Consider the following 18,880-nt stretch of genomic DNA (forward strand, 5'->3'; position numbering starts at 1 on the left):
ATTTGTTGGATATAATTTGCTGAATCTACAAATTATTTTGTTATAAGAGCCATGATTTATATAAGCAGTTGCAGTTTTGTTCCGATAGCAAATAAATTTGCTAAGGATACATTATTTTGCAGCAATAGCAAATTAACGTGATTCTTAGGACAAATGCTCAACAAATTTTTTCTACCCTAACAACGAAACTACTTTTGCTCTGATAACGAATTTATAAAATACATCGTAAATTTGTAGATACGTCAACTAACATTTTTTTATGTCATTACAAATATGCAGTAGCAACGACGATTTTGCTGAAAGAGCAAAATTATTTTTCTCCGTATTTATTTTTCTGCGTATTCTTCCACAAAGTCTATGTGCTAAAGTTATTTTGTAACAAGCTATAGCGAACTAATAAAGATGTCACACACACACACACACACATATACACGTACTCACAGAGTGTGTGACGCAACTTACGCCAATGTGTAATTAGAGCACGTCAAACTGAGCAAAAAATCCCTAACTTTAAAAAAATTTTTTTAAATGCTGTCAGATAGATAACTTACTTATCAACATTGATTTTTCAGCAGGTTGAATCTTTGCAGGAATCATATTCATTTCCTTTTTGTCGCTATCATGTGACCATCGTCGCATTTTCGCGTAATCGTCGCGGCGCAACGTCTTGCTTGTTTAGCAGCCTTTCAAGTGTTTTTTCAGTTGCCACTCCTCTCGATATTCGCTGATATACAGATATGTTGCGAAAGAAAGCAATAGACCATTTCTTGATGATTCATTAGTCCTCCTTGAGCGTCTTGAATTCATCCGCACTTGCTTGTATCTATCTATCTGACTAGCATCATTTGCCGACACTAACGCATTCTGTGAATTTATGAGTAGGATCCTTAATGTGTCATTGAAAATACACTCCTTGAGCGCTTTATGATTTACATTCCTTAAAGTCCTTAACTAATATGCTAAAAGATGAAGCGAAAGAAAAAAACAATTAAATAGTCTTAGAGATTGTCCCTTTAGAGATAAACCATTTATATTATACACAAAAGTATTTGTCTAACACAAATGATCTAACATATAGTGCATATAAAAAAGTTCAGTCATTTATAGTAGAAGAAGTGGCGATCAGTTATGTCGAAATAATATGTTGTCATTTCCAACACTGTTTCCTCTAATTACTCATTGTTAATAACACAGACAAATATCCCATTGACGTCTTCACCGTCTACAATAGGAAAAAGAATAAACTTATTTCTGTTCCTATTTTTATGTGCAGTAATGATAGACAAACAACATCCAAAATATACATCCTAGAACAATAAAAATGTACACTCAAAGCACTCAGAAAAATGTATCATTCTACCGATAAGAGAAACGATTACTCAGTTTATTTTCCTTAATTTAGTTAATGAATATTTCCAACAAAGAATATTTTCTTGATAATACTTCTAGGCCGGTATTCATAGTTAGGTTTTATATTTAAAACCATCTTAAGTTCATGCTCAGATGAGGTACAGATCATTTCATTGGCTACGAAGTATTTGAAGGGGAACTTCAGATGGTTTTAAATATAAAATCTAACTATGAATTCCGGTCATAGAATATATTCTCTTAGAGTATATTTATTATTATATTTATTCTAAATTTAAAAAAACTTATTGTTGCCTATATAGTAAAAAGAAAAATATTTATCCAATAATAAATAATAATAAAGTTTTTCCAATAATAACAATTATAAAATTATAAAATTCTATTTTAATTATAAAATATACATTCTATCCAAGAAAAAGTTTGTTTGGCTCGATGTAGTAAACAAATCGTATTTTTATTTTAATATTTTTTATTAAAATGCTAAAACTCATTGGAATTTAGGATGTAGTATTAATATATTTGATGCTTAGAATAAATATGATAAATTTTCGGATATATAAACTTAAAAAATACTTGGAATAATTTATTTGAATGCAGTATGCATTTTTCTGTGTGCGGTTATTATGTAAAGAAGACATTCATTATACAATTATACATAGAAAATTATGCAATCCTTTAGCAAAAAATTTACCGTTCCAAACATCTCTAGCGAAAAAGTACCGAATTTTCCAGCTGTCAATCTAAGTGGAATCCTAGATCGATACACTATAAACATCAAGTCTTTCGCATCTTTTGGCGGCAAATCATACCATTTGCATTCGTACACGCCATGTGCCATACTAGTACTCTAAAAACGAGATTCCAACGTTGTATAAGTCGTTATTAAGGAATATAATTTGTTATTTACCTCCGTCATCAGTCTTTCAGCAGAGTAACAATAAAAGTATAAGTGTATCATCACAACTGCGACATAAAACGTAAGGAAACCTATTTCGATAACGGAAATATTCGCACTTTTGCTTGTCATAATCTGAAAATAATACAATTCCGATTTCCGATTTTGGTGAATGCATATGTTACATTATTATTATTATTATTATTATTATTATATGCATTTTATATATATTATAATAACTTAAAATAATTTTATAGAAATATAATGCAATATAATCTTGTCGCGTGCTCTTAACAATATATCACTAAAAATATATGAAGATTATCGTCAGTTATCGACAACTTATCTTAAATATATTATTTACATGGAAAAAATAATATTGTTTTATATATAAATAATAATAATATAAATAATAATATAAAAATAATATTTATTTTATGTAAATCTAGTTGTGTCAAATAGATTTAATAATAAAATATGGAAAGACTAATTATGTACTATACAACTGGATGCAAAATATATGCATATAACTTCTATTATTTCTTTTGTTATTGAATAGTTATGTGTATAAAGATATTTCAGAATCATCCTAGAGTCATTCTAGACGTCTAATGTCTCAGCATGTCTTCAGGCATTTTATACTATTACAACTATTTTCATTTATTCATTTCCATCTTTCTATATTTAAATGGAAGAATTACTACTGCAAGAATAATTTCCACTAATCAAAAAGTGTACCACTTCACTATAAAAGTGGACTCCATAATATAAGTTGTGCCATTTTGTGATTATTGATTTTATATATATTAATACATCATATTTTACATACGAGAAAGACACGAAAAAACGGAAGCCATCTAGTGAATGATCCGATATCTAGATAAGAATGCTATATAACATAGATGTAATGCAAATAAACACTTGTTATATAACCTGTTATATTTTAGTTATGTTGGTGTTATATAATTATAACTTATAAATAACACAGTATTATAATAGTTCTAAAACACAGTTAAATTGCAATTATAAAAGAAAATTATGTAACTTTAACACTAATAACGTATAACATCCATTAAATTACGTGTAACTTTTATATTATATAATAGTTATATTCTGTGTTCGCTGGGATGATATGTCTGAATGTGGAAGATAAATAAAGTAATATAAATATGCTGCTCAAAACCAAATATTTCTGATTATATGTATCATATTTTTTTTCTGTATACTTACTGCATAAAGCTGAAAACTCTCGAAGCACAGCTGAAAAGTGATGGCTATCATATACACTAATAATACTGTGCTGTAGCAGTCATCAATAGTTTCAGCGCTCCTTTAAAATTTGTATGATTAAATCTTATACAGAATTAAAGCACATGCAAAAATTTCGCTCATGTACCTGATAAGATTTTCGTGCTGTACGATGATTGCAACCAAGTCCTTCTTAAATATTGCGGAGGATATAGATTTGTCTGTTAGTTTCTTGACCTGTTTGTTAAGCGTCACACGCAGATTTATTAGCTGCGCGGATATGTGCAATAAGAGCATCAGGACGAAGCTGTCAACAGTAGCATTGACAAGGGCCGTATACATGCCGCCTAACAGCTGAATAAAGTAGGTAATTTCATAGTTTGGACTTTTTTGGCTGTTATAGGGATAATCAAAGTGATAAACAAGCTTTCGTTGACCGACAGGCTGATACAAATTTCGATGTAACTTCAACAGGTTGCCAAATAAGTAGAGTGCGATTCCGAATATGGAACACATATAACATTTGAGAGACATGTTTCTTCCACGCTGCGCGATCTTCAGCATTGTGTTTCGTTCCCAAGATTCCTTTGAAATTGTCCAGTCGGCCACGACTGAAGTTATTAGTGTGCGAAGTGCTTCCAGATAAAAAATGATGTATTGAGCAAGTTATAAAATTTTGGAATTGATTAGATAATGTGGTAACATGAATATATTATCTACAAAGGCGTTTCGTGACTTTTCGGATGCTAACACTATTTCAATGACTACTTAACCGCTTATAATAAAAATTCAACATATATAAATATATAATTTAAATAAACTATATTTTTAATAAATAAATTTCGTAAGAAATATAAAGTACCTATAAAAATTGATAGCATATTGTATAAAACTAAAGATTTTTTAAATAATATAAATAAAATAAAATAATATAAAAATAAATAAATAATATATATAAATAGTAAAATATATATGTAAATAATAAAATAAATAAATATAAATAAAATAATATAATGTAAAATAAAATAGAATCTTTGATCCTATAGCATCATTCGATTTAAATTCATTTTATTGAACACACATGTACAATAGACAACAATGTTAAATAATATGTATGTATCATATGTTGACTAGATATCATAAACAATAACGGTGATTGTTTTAGTTGACAAATAATATAAAATAATATAAAATGTAATATAAAAGTAATATAAAATATAATATAACATATAATATAATATAAATAATATAAATATATAATATATATAATATAATATAATATAATATAATATATAATATAAAATGTAATATAAAATAATACATATCCACTGAATACAACAAAGTTAAATTTATCTAAAAAATGAAACGAAGAGTTTTGGTTGACCGATTACTGATACAAATATTATTTGTCAAAATGTACCAAACTTGTTTAAAAAATTATTGAACAATTGTTGCTGTAAGTTGGTAAAATTATTTCGGATGATAAGTCAATGTTATATTATATGCAGATTAAAACAGATTAAAATTTCAGTGTACTTAAATAATTAATATCGCTTAATTAATTAATTGTTACTGTATTGTTAATATATTGTAAATTTATTGTTACTATCTCGGAAAGAATTATCACTTACTTTCACCGTGATACCAAGTGACAATCAGCTTGCACAATGTCATCAAGCTGAAATTAGCGGAGGCGACATGTTTCACCATTAAAGCCACGTTACCCCAACAATGTATCACATTCAACATTTGCGGTACAAACACATAAATGCTTAAAATACACACTACAATCATGAATCTTAACCTGGGTCGATGAAAATCTCTTAAAGAGATGTAAGGATCAGGCCATACACCTAGTAAGCGCAGACATTGGCGACTCAAAGCAAACGTGAAATACAAGTCTAAAAAAATTAAATTGCATAAAAAAGTCGTCATATCTTATTATATTAACTTATGGTTATACTCATGTAAGTAAATATTTTTGCCGGTGAATAACAGAATAAGAGTTTAAACGTAATATCATTATCTTGAAATAAGAGGTGAAACATTTTAAAGTCTAAAGTATTTTACTAATTTTGTTACTTCTATTCGCGCATATATATTTTCGTTATTATTATGTAAAATTTTTTAAATTAATTTCGGAAAAAGGGTTATTGTTTAGGTTATTCCCTCTTCCTGAGCAATACAATTCTCAGTTTCTGTAGACGGAAACGAAAATCAATTCGTTCACGGTAATATTTCAAACGCTTGCTTTTTACAACATGTCGAACTTTGCCACATAAAAACACTTTAGTACATCTCTGTCTCTGCAGCGAATATTTTTTGCTATCGTATAAAGCTAAAATAAACTGCGAAGCCAACTTTCACAAACTTTCATGGAACTATAAAGTTCTATGACAGATCTACAGACTGGTTATAATAAAACATAATTTTTGCGAGATGTTCTTACGAGAGAAACGATAAAATTATAAATATTTTCTTTATAACACAATTATCAATTATCAATTAAAATTTCATAAAATTTCTCTTTAAAAAAGTGTGAGATGTTTAACAAATAAAATTAAACAATTACACAAAATATAATCGTCTGAGAATGTTCCATTCTGATACTTTTTAAGTGTGTAAATAAGAAAAGTAAGTTATACAAATTTTAAATTTTGTTTTGTATAACAAAATATATTATAAGAATACTGAAAATAAAACACATTTTCCGATTCGAAGTATAGTACGTCGAGAGTGAAATATTCAATAATTTCTTTTTATTTACTATTACGTTTGACATCATACGAAAATAATTTATAACAATTAGCCGATATTTAAGTTAAGAAAAAAATTTGCACACTCCATGTTATCACATAAACTGCCTTGCATTAAATAAATATTTCACGATGTACAATTTTAACAGGACACAATGTAACTTTCTTACTCTTTTATTATAAAGAAACTTGTTCTACCTTCCTTAACACTCATTGAAGTTTGCGTAACGGAAATTATTGTTTGACTGAGTCGCTCCTCGCGATCGTACTAAGGTGCCGTGATTTTGCGCTTGCTCAGTACAGTGAAGATTCAATAGTTACCATCTGTGAGTAGCTTTATAGACTCTTTCGGATGATAATCGATAACGAAATACATAGCACATGCAATCGTCATACGTTAAACCATTTATTACGAACGCAGTGTTTCCTCTTCGAATATAAGAAAAATGCTCACTCGATGAAGGTACTCAATCATTAAAATCAACTATTATTCCGCATTTCTGGCTATTGCACAAAATTAAAAGAAATATTACTGAAGCAAAGAAGAGTAAAGACGGGCATATTTTTATTATCAAGAGATGTAGTAGCGTTTTGCGTCAAATAAACGCACAGAGAAGGGAACGGGACGCGACGGGATTTTAGTTCAACTACAGACATAGTAAGAATAAACAGCGTGAAGCGTGAAATCTGAAGACCAGGTAGAAAAAGATAATAAGTGCCGTGTATCTTTCTCTCTTGGACGATAAAAGAGTGGAGAGTCAGAGTGAGAAAAAGTGTACAGATAGTAGAACGTGGTTAAATAAAGTTATGATCATAATCTGTAGAAGAGAATTAATATATTAAAATATATTAAAATACTATAAAATAATATAAAATAGTTACAAAATGCTGCATATGCACTGCGGAAGAAAATCTAAAATACCCACAACCCTCCGTTAGTCGCAATATCCAATAGAGATACACAGGTATCATATTATTAATATCTTATTTATTCTAATCTATTTATTCCTAATTCAGTTCTATCTATTATTTGTCAATTTGTTCCTCACTATTTATATACTTTGGTACCTGACCTATTTGAGCTAAGAGTTAATAAAAGAAAATTTATTTTTAAGATTAAAATATTGCGACTAACGGAGAGTTAACATACATGTATATCATGTATTGTTTGTATCTAACTACGCGTGCGTGAATAAAAAGAGAAAACTACACACTTTCTATCTTGTTTACCTGAGCGTATTTTTTCTACGTATTATGAAACTTGTTGGAACCAATTCCGATCGGAATAATTCTATTTCCTCTAGAAAAGACAATAGAAGTCTAGGAAATAACTAAATGTTTCCGATCGGAATTAATTCCGAAAAATTCACTAATACGTGCCATAATCTTCACTGCCAAACAAAGACACGCTCAGTCTATTCTTGTTTTTTCCAGGTCGATTTGTGCATTACATTTTTCTTTCGGATTAGTACGAGCAGTATTAGCAATCCAAAATTATACAAAACGGCATGTGTGTATAGGAAAACTTAACAAAATTTACGCAGGTGACGGTGTCCACTTATAGAAAGAGACAACAAGCGAAAAAAAGAGAACGATTTCGTTCTTGTAAATTTCACAAACTCCTTGCCTATGACCTCACTTTATACTCCGTCTATAGATTCTTAGGTCCATGAGTTCGAACATTATGATTTCTTATTGGTCTGCATTCTATCCGTTATTTTTAGGAATGACATAATGACTGGAATACTCCTCGGAATGATCTTTAGAACCGCTGAATAAAACTATTTTTATTATTATTCGCGTCTTGTAAAAGTTATTCCAACTTTAAATACAAAAACCCCAAGTTTTACAATTAAGAAATGTTCTAGTGTCTAAATTAACTTCCCTCTATTAAATGACGCCACGTGATGGTTTAGTGAAGCATGAACCGCGTGCATATACGTACAACATGAAATTCTGCAATACATACGTACTTGCAATACATACGCACTTCTCCGCGTATTTTTTTGGATTCTTGCTACATTATTTCCATAATATTTCTTTACACTTTCCACAAGTATTTTGCATTATTTCTATGCTGTTCCGCTATCAATCCGCATTATTATCGCATATTTCCCGCATTTTTTTCGGAATTCCCGCATGTTTTTTGCTTTCATTCCATCTTACTTCCGTACACTTTCTGCATTACATCCGCACTTTTTTCATATACTTCCCGCACTTCCCGAAAAATGCAATGCATGTCAAACTCTGTTTTATTGAACAAGATGCTATGAAACTTATCGAGGAAAAGTGTTGCACTTTATTTATCTGACAGAATAATATTTGATATATAATTATTATTTTCATTTAGTCCATCTCTCTGAGATCATTCTGAGATCTCTCTAAATATCATTTTTTTATAGAAAATAAAAATTTAAATAACAATATTTTGTTTTAATATTTTTAGACATATTATTTTATAAAATAGTTTTATAGGAGCTTTTGATTTCGTGTAATCTTATTCATATGGGGAAGCGCGTGAACTTGGCACTATTTTTTTATCATAATTTTGAAAGAGGTAGATTTATATGGATATAAAAATATTACTCAACCGCTAATTATCGTGACTTACAGCACCATCTTGAACTTAACATTTGAGTTCGCACACACTTATATACACAGACATAAAATAAATATTATTTGGTTATCATGCTCAAATGGTATGTTTTTTAATTGTTTCCCTTACTCTTTTGGCAATGTTATTGGACAAATTAACCAAACAATTAAAAGGTACAATATAAAGCTTCCTTTATTATACTAATAAATAATTTATGCTATTGCGCAAAAATGTGTATATTTCTATAGAAACTATATTGCATACTGTGCATATAAATAAATTTATTTATTTAATCTCGAACGACTAGTGATCAATCATCTATGGAGTATCAGTATAAAATTACTTCTAACATTATTTCCATCTAATCTTTTATCGTCAATAACATTGATAAATATCCCATCGATGTTTTCACCAGCTAAATAACATAAAATGATCACAAGTGAAAATCAGTTTCTTTTTATATATAATAAATATAAATAATTATAACAGAGTAGTTAGTTTAATTATATAAACAAGATATTGACAATTGTAAACTAGCAAATTAATCAACTGGCAAATTAATCAACTTCTATTTTCCACGTGTATATATTACATATCAACTATATAATTATAAATATTATAATTATAAATATTATCTATTTTATAATATAATAAAATAGGAATCTTTGTATAAAAATTGAATAGGAAATTGTGTATTCTTTTCGCAGATATCTTACCGATCCAAACAACTCAATCGAAAACGTATTGAATTTCCCAGCTGTCAATCTGAGTGGAATCATAGATCGATAGACGATTAACATTAAATCTTTTGCGTATTTCGTTGGTAGATCGTACCATTTGCATTCGTACACACTGTATGCTATGCCGGTACTCTGAAAGTATAACATGTTCTGTGTCGCATAAATGATGGATCGAGCACAATTCGTCATTCTTTACCTCTGTTATAAGTTTCTCAGCTGAGTAGCAATACATATATAAATGTAGTAACAATAGATTGGCATAAAGCGCGACAAAGAACATTTTAAGGAGGGAGACACTCCCATTCTTGTCCGTTATTATCTGAAAATATCGTATTTTTCATTTCGATAGATACACTTAAGTGTAAACATTCTTGTAAGCTATAGTGCAATCTACTGCGTTCTTATCGCATGTAGTCTTAATAATGTATTATTATTAGTTATATATAAAAATAAAAGGGAGGACGTACAGATCTACTTACCGTGTAAACCTGAAAACTTTCAAAGCACAGCTGAAAAGTAGCAATCACGATGTGCATAAGTAAAACTGTACTGTAGCAATCATCGATTGTCTTAGCGTTCCTTAAAAATCCATATGATTCAATCTTTTACAATATTCAATCAAGACTTCTCTAATATATCTGCAAGATTTCTCTAATATACCTGATAAGATCCTCGTGACGTAGCACGATCGCACTAAGGCCTTTCTTAAAATCGGTGGAAAGTATAGATTTCTCAGTTAGATTCTCGACCCATTCGTTAAGTGTTATACGCAGATTAATCAGCTGCGCGCAAATGTGCAGCAAAAGTAGTGCGATAAAGGTGTCGACGGTGGAGTTGATTGCAGCCCCATACAAAGCAGCCGACATTTGAGTAAAATAAGTAATTACATATACTGGAGTCTTCTGAATGCCATATGGATAGTTAAACTGATAGACCAGATTTCGTTGAGAGTGATGTACATTTCGATAGAGTTTTAAAATATTGAAAATTGTGAAGACCACGGTCGTGCATGCAAGACTCACGTAACATCTAAAACATAAGCTTCTTCCAGTTCTTGCAACTTTCAACATTGTGTTTTGTTCCCATTTTCTCCTGGAAGTTACCCAGTCAGTCTTGATCGATGTCATCAGGGTTCGCAGAGCTTTCAAATCAGACATATCTTAATAAAAATGTCAATTTCCAAACTATATATATACAGGGTGTTCAACGTAACGGTCCGCATAATTTTTTAAACACTTTCGATAGTGTAAAGAAAAATTTATAAGGTAAACCTTCATCTATCTCATGCGTGCTACGACATGCAATAAAAAATTTTGGAAAAACATTTTTTTCATAAAAAAGTCAAGATCACTTTGAATTTTTTAAATGGCACTATGCTATTTTTTCTACAATATTGTAGAGGACTTCAAGACGAATTCAATGCACTATAAGAAATGTCGCTTTTATTCAGCTTCACCAGAATTTCTTCTACATTCACCAAATATCAATAACATATCAACTTTTTCCGAATTAGAATAATTATTCATTGCTGCTATTGAACAACAATTAATATTCACTTGGGAAGAAGGCTCGGAAAATACTGGTACCCACTCATAATGATGAATGTTATTAATTTATTATACGAAAATTGATAGCTAGATAACTTTCAGTGTTTATATTGAGATTTCAGATAGTCAGCTTATAAGTATTTCAGATGGAGCTTATAAGTGTTATTTAAAATAATACTGTAAATTTCATGTTAAATCTGAATAAAAACGACATTTCTTATTGTGACTTGAATTCGTCTTTATTTTCTACAATATTATGAAAAAAATAGCATGGTGTCACTTAAAAAATTCAAGGTAACCTTGACTTTCTGTAAAAAAATGTTTTTTCCAAAAATTTTTTTATTGCATATTTTAGCATGCATGAGATAGATAAATATTCACCTAACAAACTTTTCTTTACACTACCGGCCTAAAAAATTATGTGCACTATTACGTTGAACACCCTGTATATTTATATATATAAAATTATATACATACATGTATAAATATATCCCATATTTAAAAAAAAAATTTAAAAACTATTAAAATATATTGCATTTACATGCAAAACAAGTGCCCCACGCAATAGTGATTATTCTATTATATGATATGTTTCATAGAGACACGGCTCTTGACATTAATAATTCTCGGCGAAAAGCAAATAGTAACTAATTTATATCATGTTATTATAATAAAAAGCGTGATCACTTACTTTCACCGTGATACCGGGTAACAATCAATTTGTAGAATGCCAGCGAGCTGTAGTTCACTGAGGCAATGCATTCCACCATTAACATCATGTTACCCCGAATACGAAATATATTTGTAATTTGGGGTATAAACACGTAAAAGATTAGAAGGCACATAGCAAGCATGTACCTTAAATTCGGCCGACGGAATTCATTCAGGGGAATATGTGGGTCAGGCCATACGCCAAAAATTCGTAAGCATTGGCGACTCAAGGTGAACGTGTAACTCAAATCTGACAAAGTTAAATTTCAGAAAAAATGTTATTTTTTGCGTTATTTTATATTTACATTTGAGTGAGATGATGTCGATATTAAAATCGAATAAGTAACACACAAAATACAAAATAAAATTACCACTTCACATGTATATTTTTCAACTCAAATTAACTTTTCCACTGATTATTCCTATTTACGCACTTATATTCTTTAATCAGACACACGGTTAAGAATTGTAAATATAACATTTTTTTAAGTTAATCCTCAAAACAAAGATTACTGTTTATTTATCTTTTTATTTATAAAGCAGGAGTTACAGTTCCTGCTTTAGTCTCTATCGAAAGCAGTCAGAACAAAACATGATACATATAATAATCATAAAAATTTTTTTTCACTAATTACTCCAATATGACACATTTGTCAAATGAATATATTAAACATGTTGCTTAATGTATTATTTATTAAACGCTTCCCGTTTAAAGGGAAGCTCTTAGTATTTTATTGCAGAAGTACATAGAAATCATGCTATATCAGTAGTAGTTTATGGATCCGTCGCATAGAACTTTACACTTTCACGATATTTTGCAAGAGCTGATATGGAAGTTTATTTTAGTTCCGTATGTTGGCAAAAAAATATTCGTTCTCAGCGAGATAGATATAGATATAGATTGGTTAGAGTGTTTTTGCGTTCCAAGTACACTCTTTTTTGTCGTTTATACTTCGCGATATTCGAACTTTAGCGCGCAAAAACACTGTAATCAATTTGTACGTCGAAAGCGAATATTTTTTGCTAATACACGGAACTAAAATAAACTTTTATCCCAACTTTTGCATCCTGTCGTGGAAATACGAAGTTACACGCGACGGATCTATAGACTGCTCAGGATATAGCATGTTTTTTATGAACTTCTGCAATAAAGGACAAACGGCAAATATTACTTCTTTTATCTAATCGTCACTATCACTGACTATATAAAAGTAACAGGATTCTATGTGTTCTTTTAAAAAGTAATACTTTAAATAATTTCCAATGTATTCATTTGATAATGCTTTTTTTGCTGGGCGTATAACCTTTGATAAATTAATTAATTAATTAATTAATTTTATTAATTATTAAAAATAAATTTTTATGATTAATAGAAATATATGATCATATTCTGCGATATTCATTTAAGCAAACAGTACGTAATAATTGGACATGCCACCGTTATTATTGCGTAACTCAATACAAAATTATGTAATATAAGGTATAAAATAAAGCATCAAAATTTTATGATTAATAAAATATGAAGCATGTACTAAACACATGACACATATTTTCCTTGATGCAAAGATTAACACGCCACATTTCGAAGCGACCCATTTGTTATCTTTTTTTTTTAATTTGTGTTGCTGTTACGTTTATCATTGATCGAATTGTAATTGTTATTTGTAATGATTAATTTTCACTGATAATCCGGGACAAAAATTTTTCATTTCGACACTTGTGTTCACACGCAATCGTTTGTTTCGTGTACTCTATTGCGTTACATAATTATTTCACAATAAGATTATGCAATTTAAAAAAAAACTGCGCTGGAAACTTTTTAATTTTTTTTATTTTATGAAACGGTTTCTACCTTTGTTGAGACTCATTGAAGTTCGCGGGACGAAATTTGTCGTCTGACTGAGACGCTCTTCACGATTAAGTTACACAGTGATTCTGCGCGTGCTCAGTACGGAAAGAATTCAATCCTACCATCTGCGTACATCTTTGTAAACCCTTTTAGATAATAATCGATAGTGATGTACGACGATAAGGAAACTAATGTGTGAAATATTTGAATTGAATTAGGCGCGTTTGGTTAAGTCGAGGCAGCGTCGCCCGCCAATCGATGCGTGTTCGATGTTCGCGCAGGCGTGAGAGAGAAAAGCGTGCGCCATCTGAATAGAGTGTGTGTCGAAGAGACTCGCCGAGGAGAAGGAGTGTGTGTGTGTCGCAGAGAGCTTCGAGTTAGAGTTACGTGCCGCTACGCCGATTTAAGAGATTGTTCTTTCCTTGTATTACACTCGGGCATACGGCAACCTAATACAACTTTATACATATTCCTGACGATAAAGCATTACTCTATTCTTATTTACCATATTCTCTACCCTGACGAAACAAAGCTAACAAATGGCATTTAACCGCCATACATTAAAGCAGGTTTTGTGAACAGGTAATTTGCTATTCGAAAATAAGCGAGCTACTTATTCAATGAAAGTATTCATTCGTTTATATCGACTGATCCTTTATGTTTAAGTCTTTCTTAAAATCAGAAGAGATGTCATCGAAGCAGAACTTAGATACATGCAAACATCACGCATGTTTTCCCAAATATGCAATATTTTAAAAATGCTTGTTGTTTCATTGTTATCTTTTTGTTGCGATAATGTTTGATTATTTTGATCTCGGTGAAAGTTGTATCTTACTTAGACGGTTATCATCACTAAGATTTTACGCATCTTGATGGTTTGAATGCCAAGAAGAAATGAAGGTGATTGTAAGGTAAAATAAGTTTATTAAAAATTCTCTCAAAGTTGCTTTGGTAAAGGTGTAGAAAAAGGGCGCCACCTCAGATCAGCCTGATCTTGACATATGTCATAGAGGTCACCCTTCTGAGTGACCTTCTGAAGATTTTAGCCGTCGCTCATTGTTTGTTAAAAAATTATTGATGAAAGAAGTCCGAAAAATATATTACAATTTTTCGATACTGTGTCCCGTTAACGAGCAATATCGAAAGATAAGTGCGATATCGAACAACTAGCGGGAGGCTACGTCCCCCGCACACTCCCTTAAAACTAACCTAACCCAACCTATCGTCACAATAATACAAAAATTAAACACTTTAATAAAGAATGACTGACACTTAATGTAACGATAGGTTGGGTTAGGTTAGTTTTGAGGGGAGGTGCGGGGGGCGCAGCCCCCCGCTAGTTGTTCGATATTGCTCGTTAACGGTATACAGTATCAAAAAATTGTAATATATTTTTCGAACTTCTTTCATCAATAACTTTTTAACAAACAATGAGCGACAATCTCGAACGACTAGCGGGGGGCTGCGCTCCTATAATATATATGCTCATTTTACAATAGAGCTGTTACAGGAGATACCATTACAATCTTTTTTTTAATCTTTGTGAGCATTGTGTATGGAAAATAATTCAATAAGGGAAAAAATCTTACAGAACTTATTAAATAATGAATTTGTATGATTTGTTAGTTTTTAATTAAATTATTGTACGCTCAATAAAAATTTCTTTTTTTCTACATAATTATCTACGTAATTTTCTTTAAAATTATAATTAGTTTGTGAATTTTCTGCTCATCTGCGTCATTGCTCAAGGATTAGGGATCAATGACAATCAATAGTATAATAGTAATATTCGGGATAAACTTTAAATCACACAAGACCGGATATCATTGTCTTCCTTTATCATCGACCCTCTTAACTCTGAGCAGATGCAACAAACGGATAAGCAAATCCACAATTTAATTATAATTTTCGACTACTGCAAATAAACAAATATTAAGTAAAACATCTTTCCTCCTTTTCAACGTCCAAGAAGTTCATATAATTCTAGAAATCTGTAATTCAATACACATATAAAAGTGTTTTAAAGTAATTTTAAAATAGTTTTGAACAGAATGTCTTTAAGACGTCTTAAAATAATGTCTCAAAGGTGTCTTAAAACAGTGTTTTTAAGACACCTTCAATTAAAAAACGAATAATAAATAAATAAATAAATAAATAAATAAAACGAATAAATTTAGACATCTTAAAGATAGCTTAATGATTGTCTTTATGATAACTTTTTAAGTCACCTTAAGAATTTTGAGATATTATAACGTTGTCTAGACCGCGTTTCCAAAAATTCTGTAAATTGAACATTTTTTTGTGTAGTAATAGAAATATGAATACGTTGCAGCATGCTCATTTTATTCTAATACCAAAACATGTTGGCTAGCACAATTTTGGGTATAAAAATTATATATATTATAATTTGTAGTTCTCTTTAGAGTCTTTGCGAGAAATCTTCCTCGGCCCTTAAATAATGATCAATTTTATTTTATTTGTCTATATTTGCTTGCTTGCTATATAGTTGCTTGAATCCAATTCTTTTATAAATAAAAATTGCTTTTGCTATTCGGAACAATGAGTCATACAATTATGTTGAACGAAAGAGAGAGTAAGGAATTAACAAAAGTTCAAGATACGGCCACAAATATCTGATGTAATTAATAAATACAAAACAGAATTCATCACTCGCAAGTAGTAACGAAATTCGATCCTGATTTGTACTTTCTTCAGTATCAAACAGAAAATTTAGAACAATACTGTCCAAACTTACGTAACAAATAAATATTTATTTTAAATCTCCCATTCCATATTTCATTCCATATTTAGAAGATACAAATTGATATCAAAATTTTTGTTGCTTTGAATAATATAAAAGAACTACATTACATAGAAAAGAATTTAAATATAATATTTAGGCGCGCGTGTACTCATACTCACAAAAACATTAAGAATTAAAATATTATTTGATTATCATTTCTCAAATAGTATGCTTTTTAATCCTCTCATATTTGACACATGAATCAGATCGGAACAATTAAAAAGTAAATAGCTTTCTGTATTTAGGCCAAATTCCATAACGTATATTTAATTTTAATTACCGGTTATGTCTCAATGGTGACTGGTTAATTCTGATTAACTCTTCTTAATGTCAAATACGATTAATCAAGTCCAATGGAATGACCAGCCAGTTAAATTAATTGGAGGTTGTCGAACTGAACCTTAGAGATAAATAATTTATATAGTTCTAAATTAATGTAGTGAAAAAGTGTATATTTCTTCTATAGGAACTATGTTACATAGTGCATATAAACAAATTTATTCATTTAATCTTAAACGTGTAATAGTCCATCATCTACGCAGAATTAGTGTATGAAATTTCTTCTGACATTATTTCCATCTAATCTTTTATCGCCAATAACATTGACAAGTAGCCCAACGACGTTTTCACTAGCTATAACATAAAAATATTATGAATAAAAACCAGTTCTTTTTATATATAATAAAAATAAATGATTATAGTAAATCGTTTAGTTTGATTATATAAACAAAATAAACTAGCAAATTAATCAACTTCCACTTTCCACGTGTATACATAACATATCAACTATAATTATAAACATTATATATTTTATAATATAATGAAATAGACATCTATGTATATGTTACGTCCTGCGGGACTCCACAATATTTATTTATTATTCTTGAATTATCACGAATTCGAACGAGCGCACGTAGTGAACCACGTTTTCCATGATCAAAGAACTTATAGATTTCATAGGATATCCAGTCGTACAGATTAAAACTGTTTATGAGTTCAATGCACTTGTCCTATCAAATTCTAACTAAGAATTCATAGAATATTTAGTCGTAAAGATTAATGTTTACTGGATCCGTCACACTTATTATATAAATTTCTAAGCTAACACGATCTAACGGAAATCCAGATGACTCGATCGATCAGAACAAAGCCCAACTTATAAGCAAACCCTATGCACTTGTATCACAATCGTAGAAGACTGTATCTTTATAGCCCAATAGATAAATTTATCGCTTTCGTGTTTTTTTACACTAATTAAACCCTTTTATTACTGTCGGACCATACGTCGAAGGGCACATGATTACTCCTCACCTCCCTACGTGCATCTAATAAGCAAAACTCGCCCCACCCACACGAAATTCTGCTTTTCTAGCTCAATTGTCGAAATCATAAAATAAATTCCCAAATCATAAACTAAATTCCCAAATTATCATTGGCCACGGTCAATGATAATTAAGGGTAAGACGGCATTCTGTTAATCCTACTCCGAGAAATTTTCTGCCTTGGAAGTTTTCTGTCTTGGAAAAACTATCCCGACTCAGAATACTCTTTAAATACCGCGACTCCGCGCCGCGAGCACATAATCGTAAGCACAATTTTTACTCCTTTTTTTAGTAGTTTTACTCCGTGCCACGAGCTCAGATATATATACGCTCATTCGTGCATTTATTCGTTCGTAATCGTATACATTCGTACGTTCGTTTATATTTGTCGTTCATTCACACTTTTAGTCTCCGTACACCGCGTTAACTTTTATTCTGACTTTCTGAGTATCCTACCCAACAAACACAGAATATAACTATTATATAACATAGAAGTAACACGTAATATAACGGATGTTATACGTTATTAATGTTAAAATTACATAATTTTCTTTTATAATTGATATCTAACTGTGCTTTAGAACTGTTATAATTCTCTGTTATTTACAGGTTATAATTATATAACACCAATATAACTAAAATATAATATATTATATAACAAACATTTATTTGCATTACATCTATGTTATATAGCATTCTTATATCGGATCATTCACTATATAGCTTCCGTTTTCTCGTGTCTTTCTCGTACGTAAAATATGATACATTAATATACAGGGTGAGTCATTTTAGTCTATGGATCCGAATATCTTCCAAATTACGGTATCTACAAAAAAATGGTTTAGATAAAAGTTGACCAGGACAGAGGGGGTCATTCAATTGTACCATTGGTTTTGACCTTGAGGTCAATTTTGAAGGTTACTTCAAGGTCACGATGGTTTTTTCTAATGGGACACCCTATTTTTGACTGCGGATTTCGAAAGAGCGGAAAATTTTACATCAAACTTGTCTTATGAAAAAATTGTTTTTGCGACCTTGGAAAGGT

The 18,880-nt window shown here is 30.3% G+C and overlaps 2 protein-coding genes across 2 annotated transcripts in view; both read right to left on the reverse strand.

The window, feature by feature from the left end:
• Positions 1–1,024: 1,024 nt before the first annotated feature.
• LOC116853541 overlaps positions 1,025–18,880 on the reverse strand; it is a 27,497-nt gene continuing 9,641 nt past the window's right edge. Inside the window, exons 6-11 of the mRNA XM_032834662.1 lie at positions 10,264–10,541; positions 10,083–10,182; positions 3,660–3,781; positions 3,494–3,593; positions 2,060–2,215; positions 1,025–1,222 (exon numbers count right to left, since the gene is read on the reverse strand). Of these exons, the coding sequence (XP_032690553.1) occupies positions 1,169–1,222; positions 2,060–2,215; positions 3,494–3,593; positions 3,660–3,781; positions 10,083–10,182; positions 10,264–10,541 (810 nt within the window). The 3' untranslated portion in view covers positions 1,025–1,168. The remainder of the gene's footprint in view (positions 1,223–2,059; positions 2,216–3,493; positions 3,594–3,659; positions 3,782–10,082; positions 10,183–10,263; positions 10,542–18,880) is intronic.
• LOC116853547 (odorant receptor 49b-like) lies at positions 9,464–9,955 on the reverse strand. Its single transcript, XM_032834665.1, has 2 exons — positions 9,800–9,955; positions 9,464–9,735 (listed from the first exon to the last, which is right to left on the reverse strand). The coding sequence occupies exons 1-2, from the start codon at positions 9,881–9,883 to the stop codon at positions 9,499–9,501; spliced, it is 321 nt and encodes a 106-aa protein (XP_032690556.1). The 5' UTR covers positions 9,884–9,955; the 3' UTR covers positions 9,464–9,498.

The sequence above is a fragment of the Odontomachus brunneus genome, unplaced genomic scaffold, assembly GCF_010583005.1.
Source record: "Odontomachus brunneus isolate Ranch 3 - 2012 unplaced genomic scaffold, Obru_v1 Obru_scaffold_354, whole genome shotgun sequence".
Taxonomy (NCBI): Eukaryota; Metazoa; Arthropoda; class Insecta; order Hymenoptera; family Formicidae; genus Odontomachus; species Odontomachus brunneus.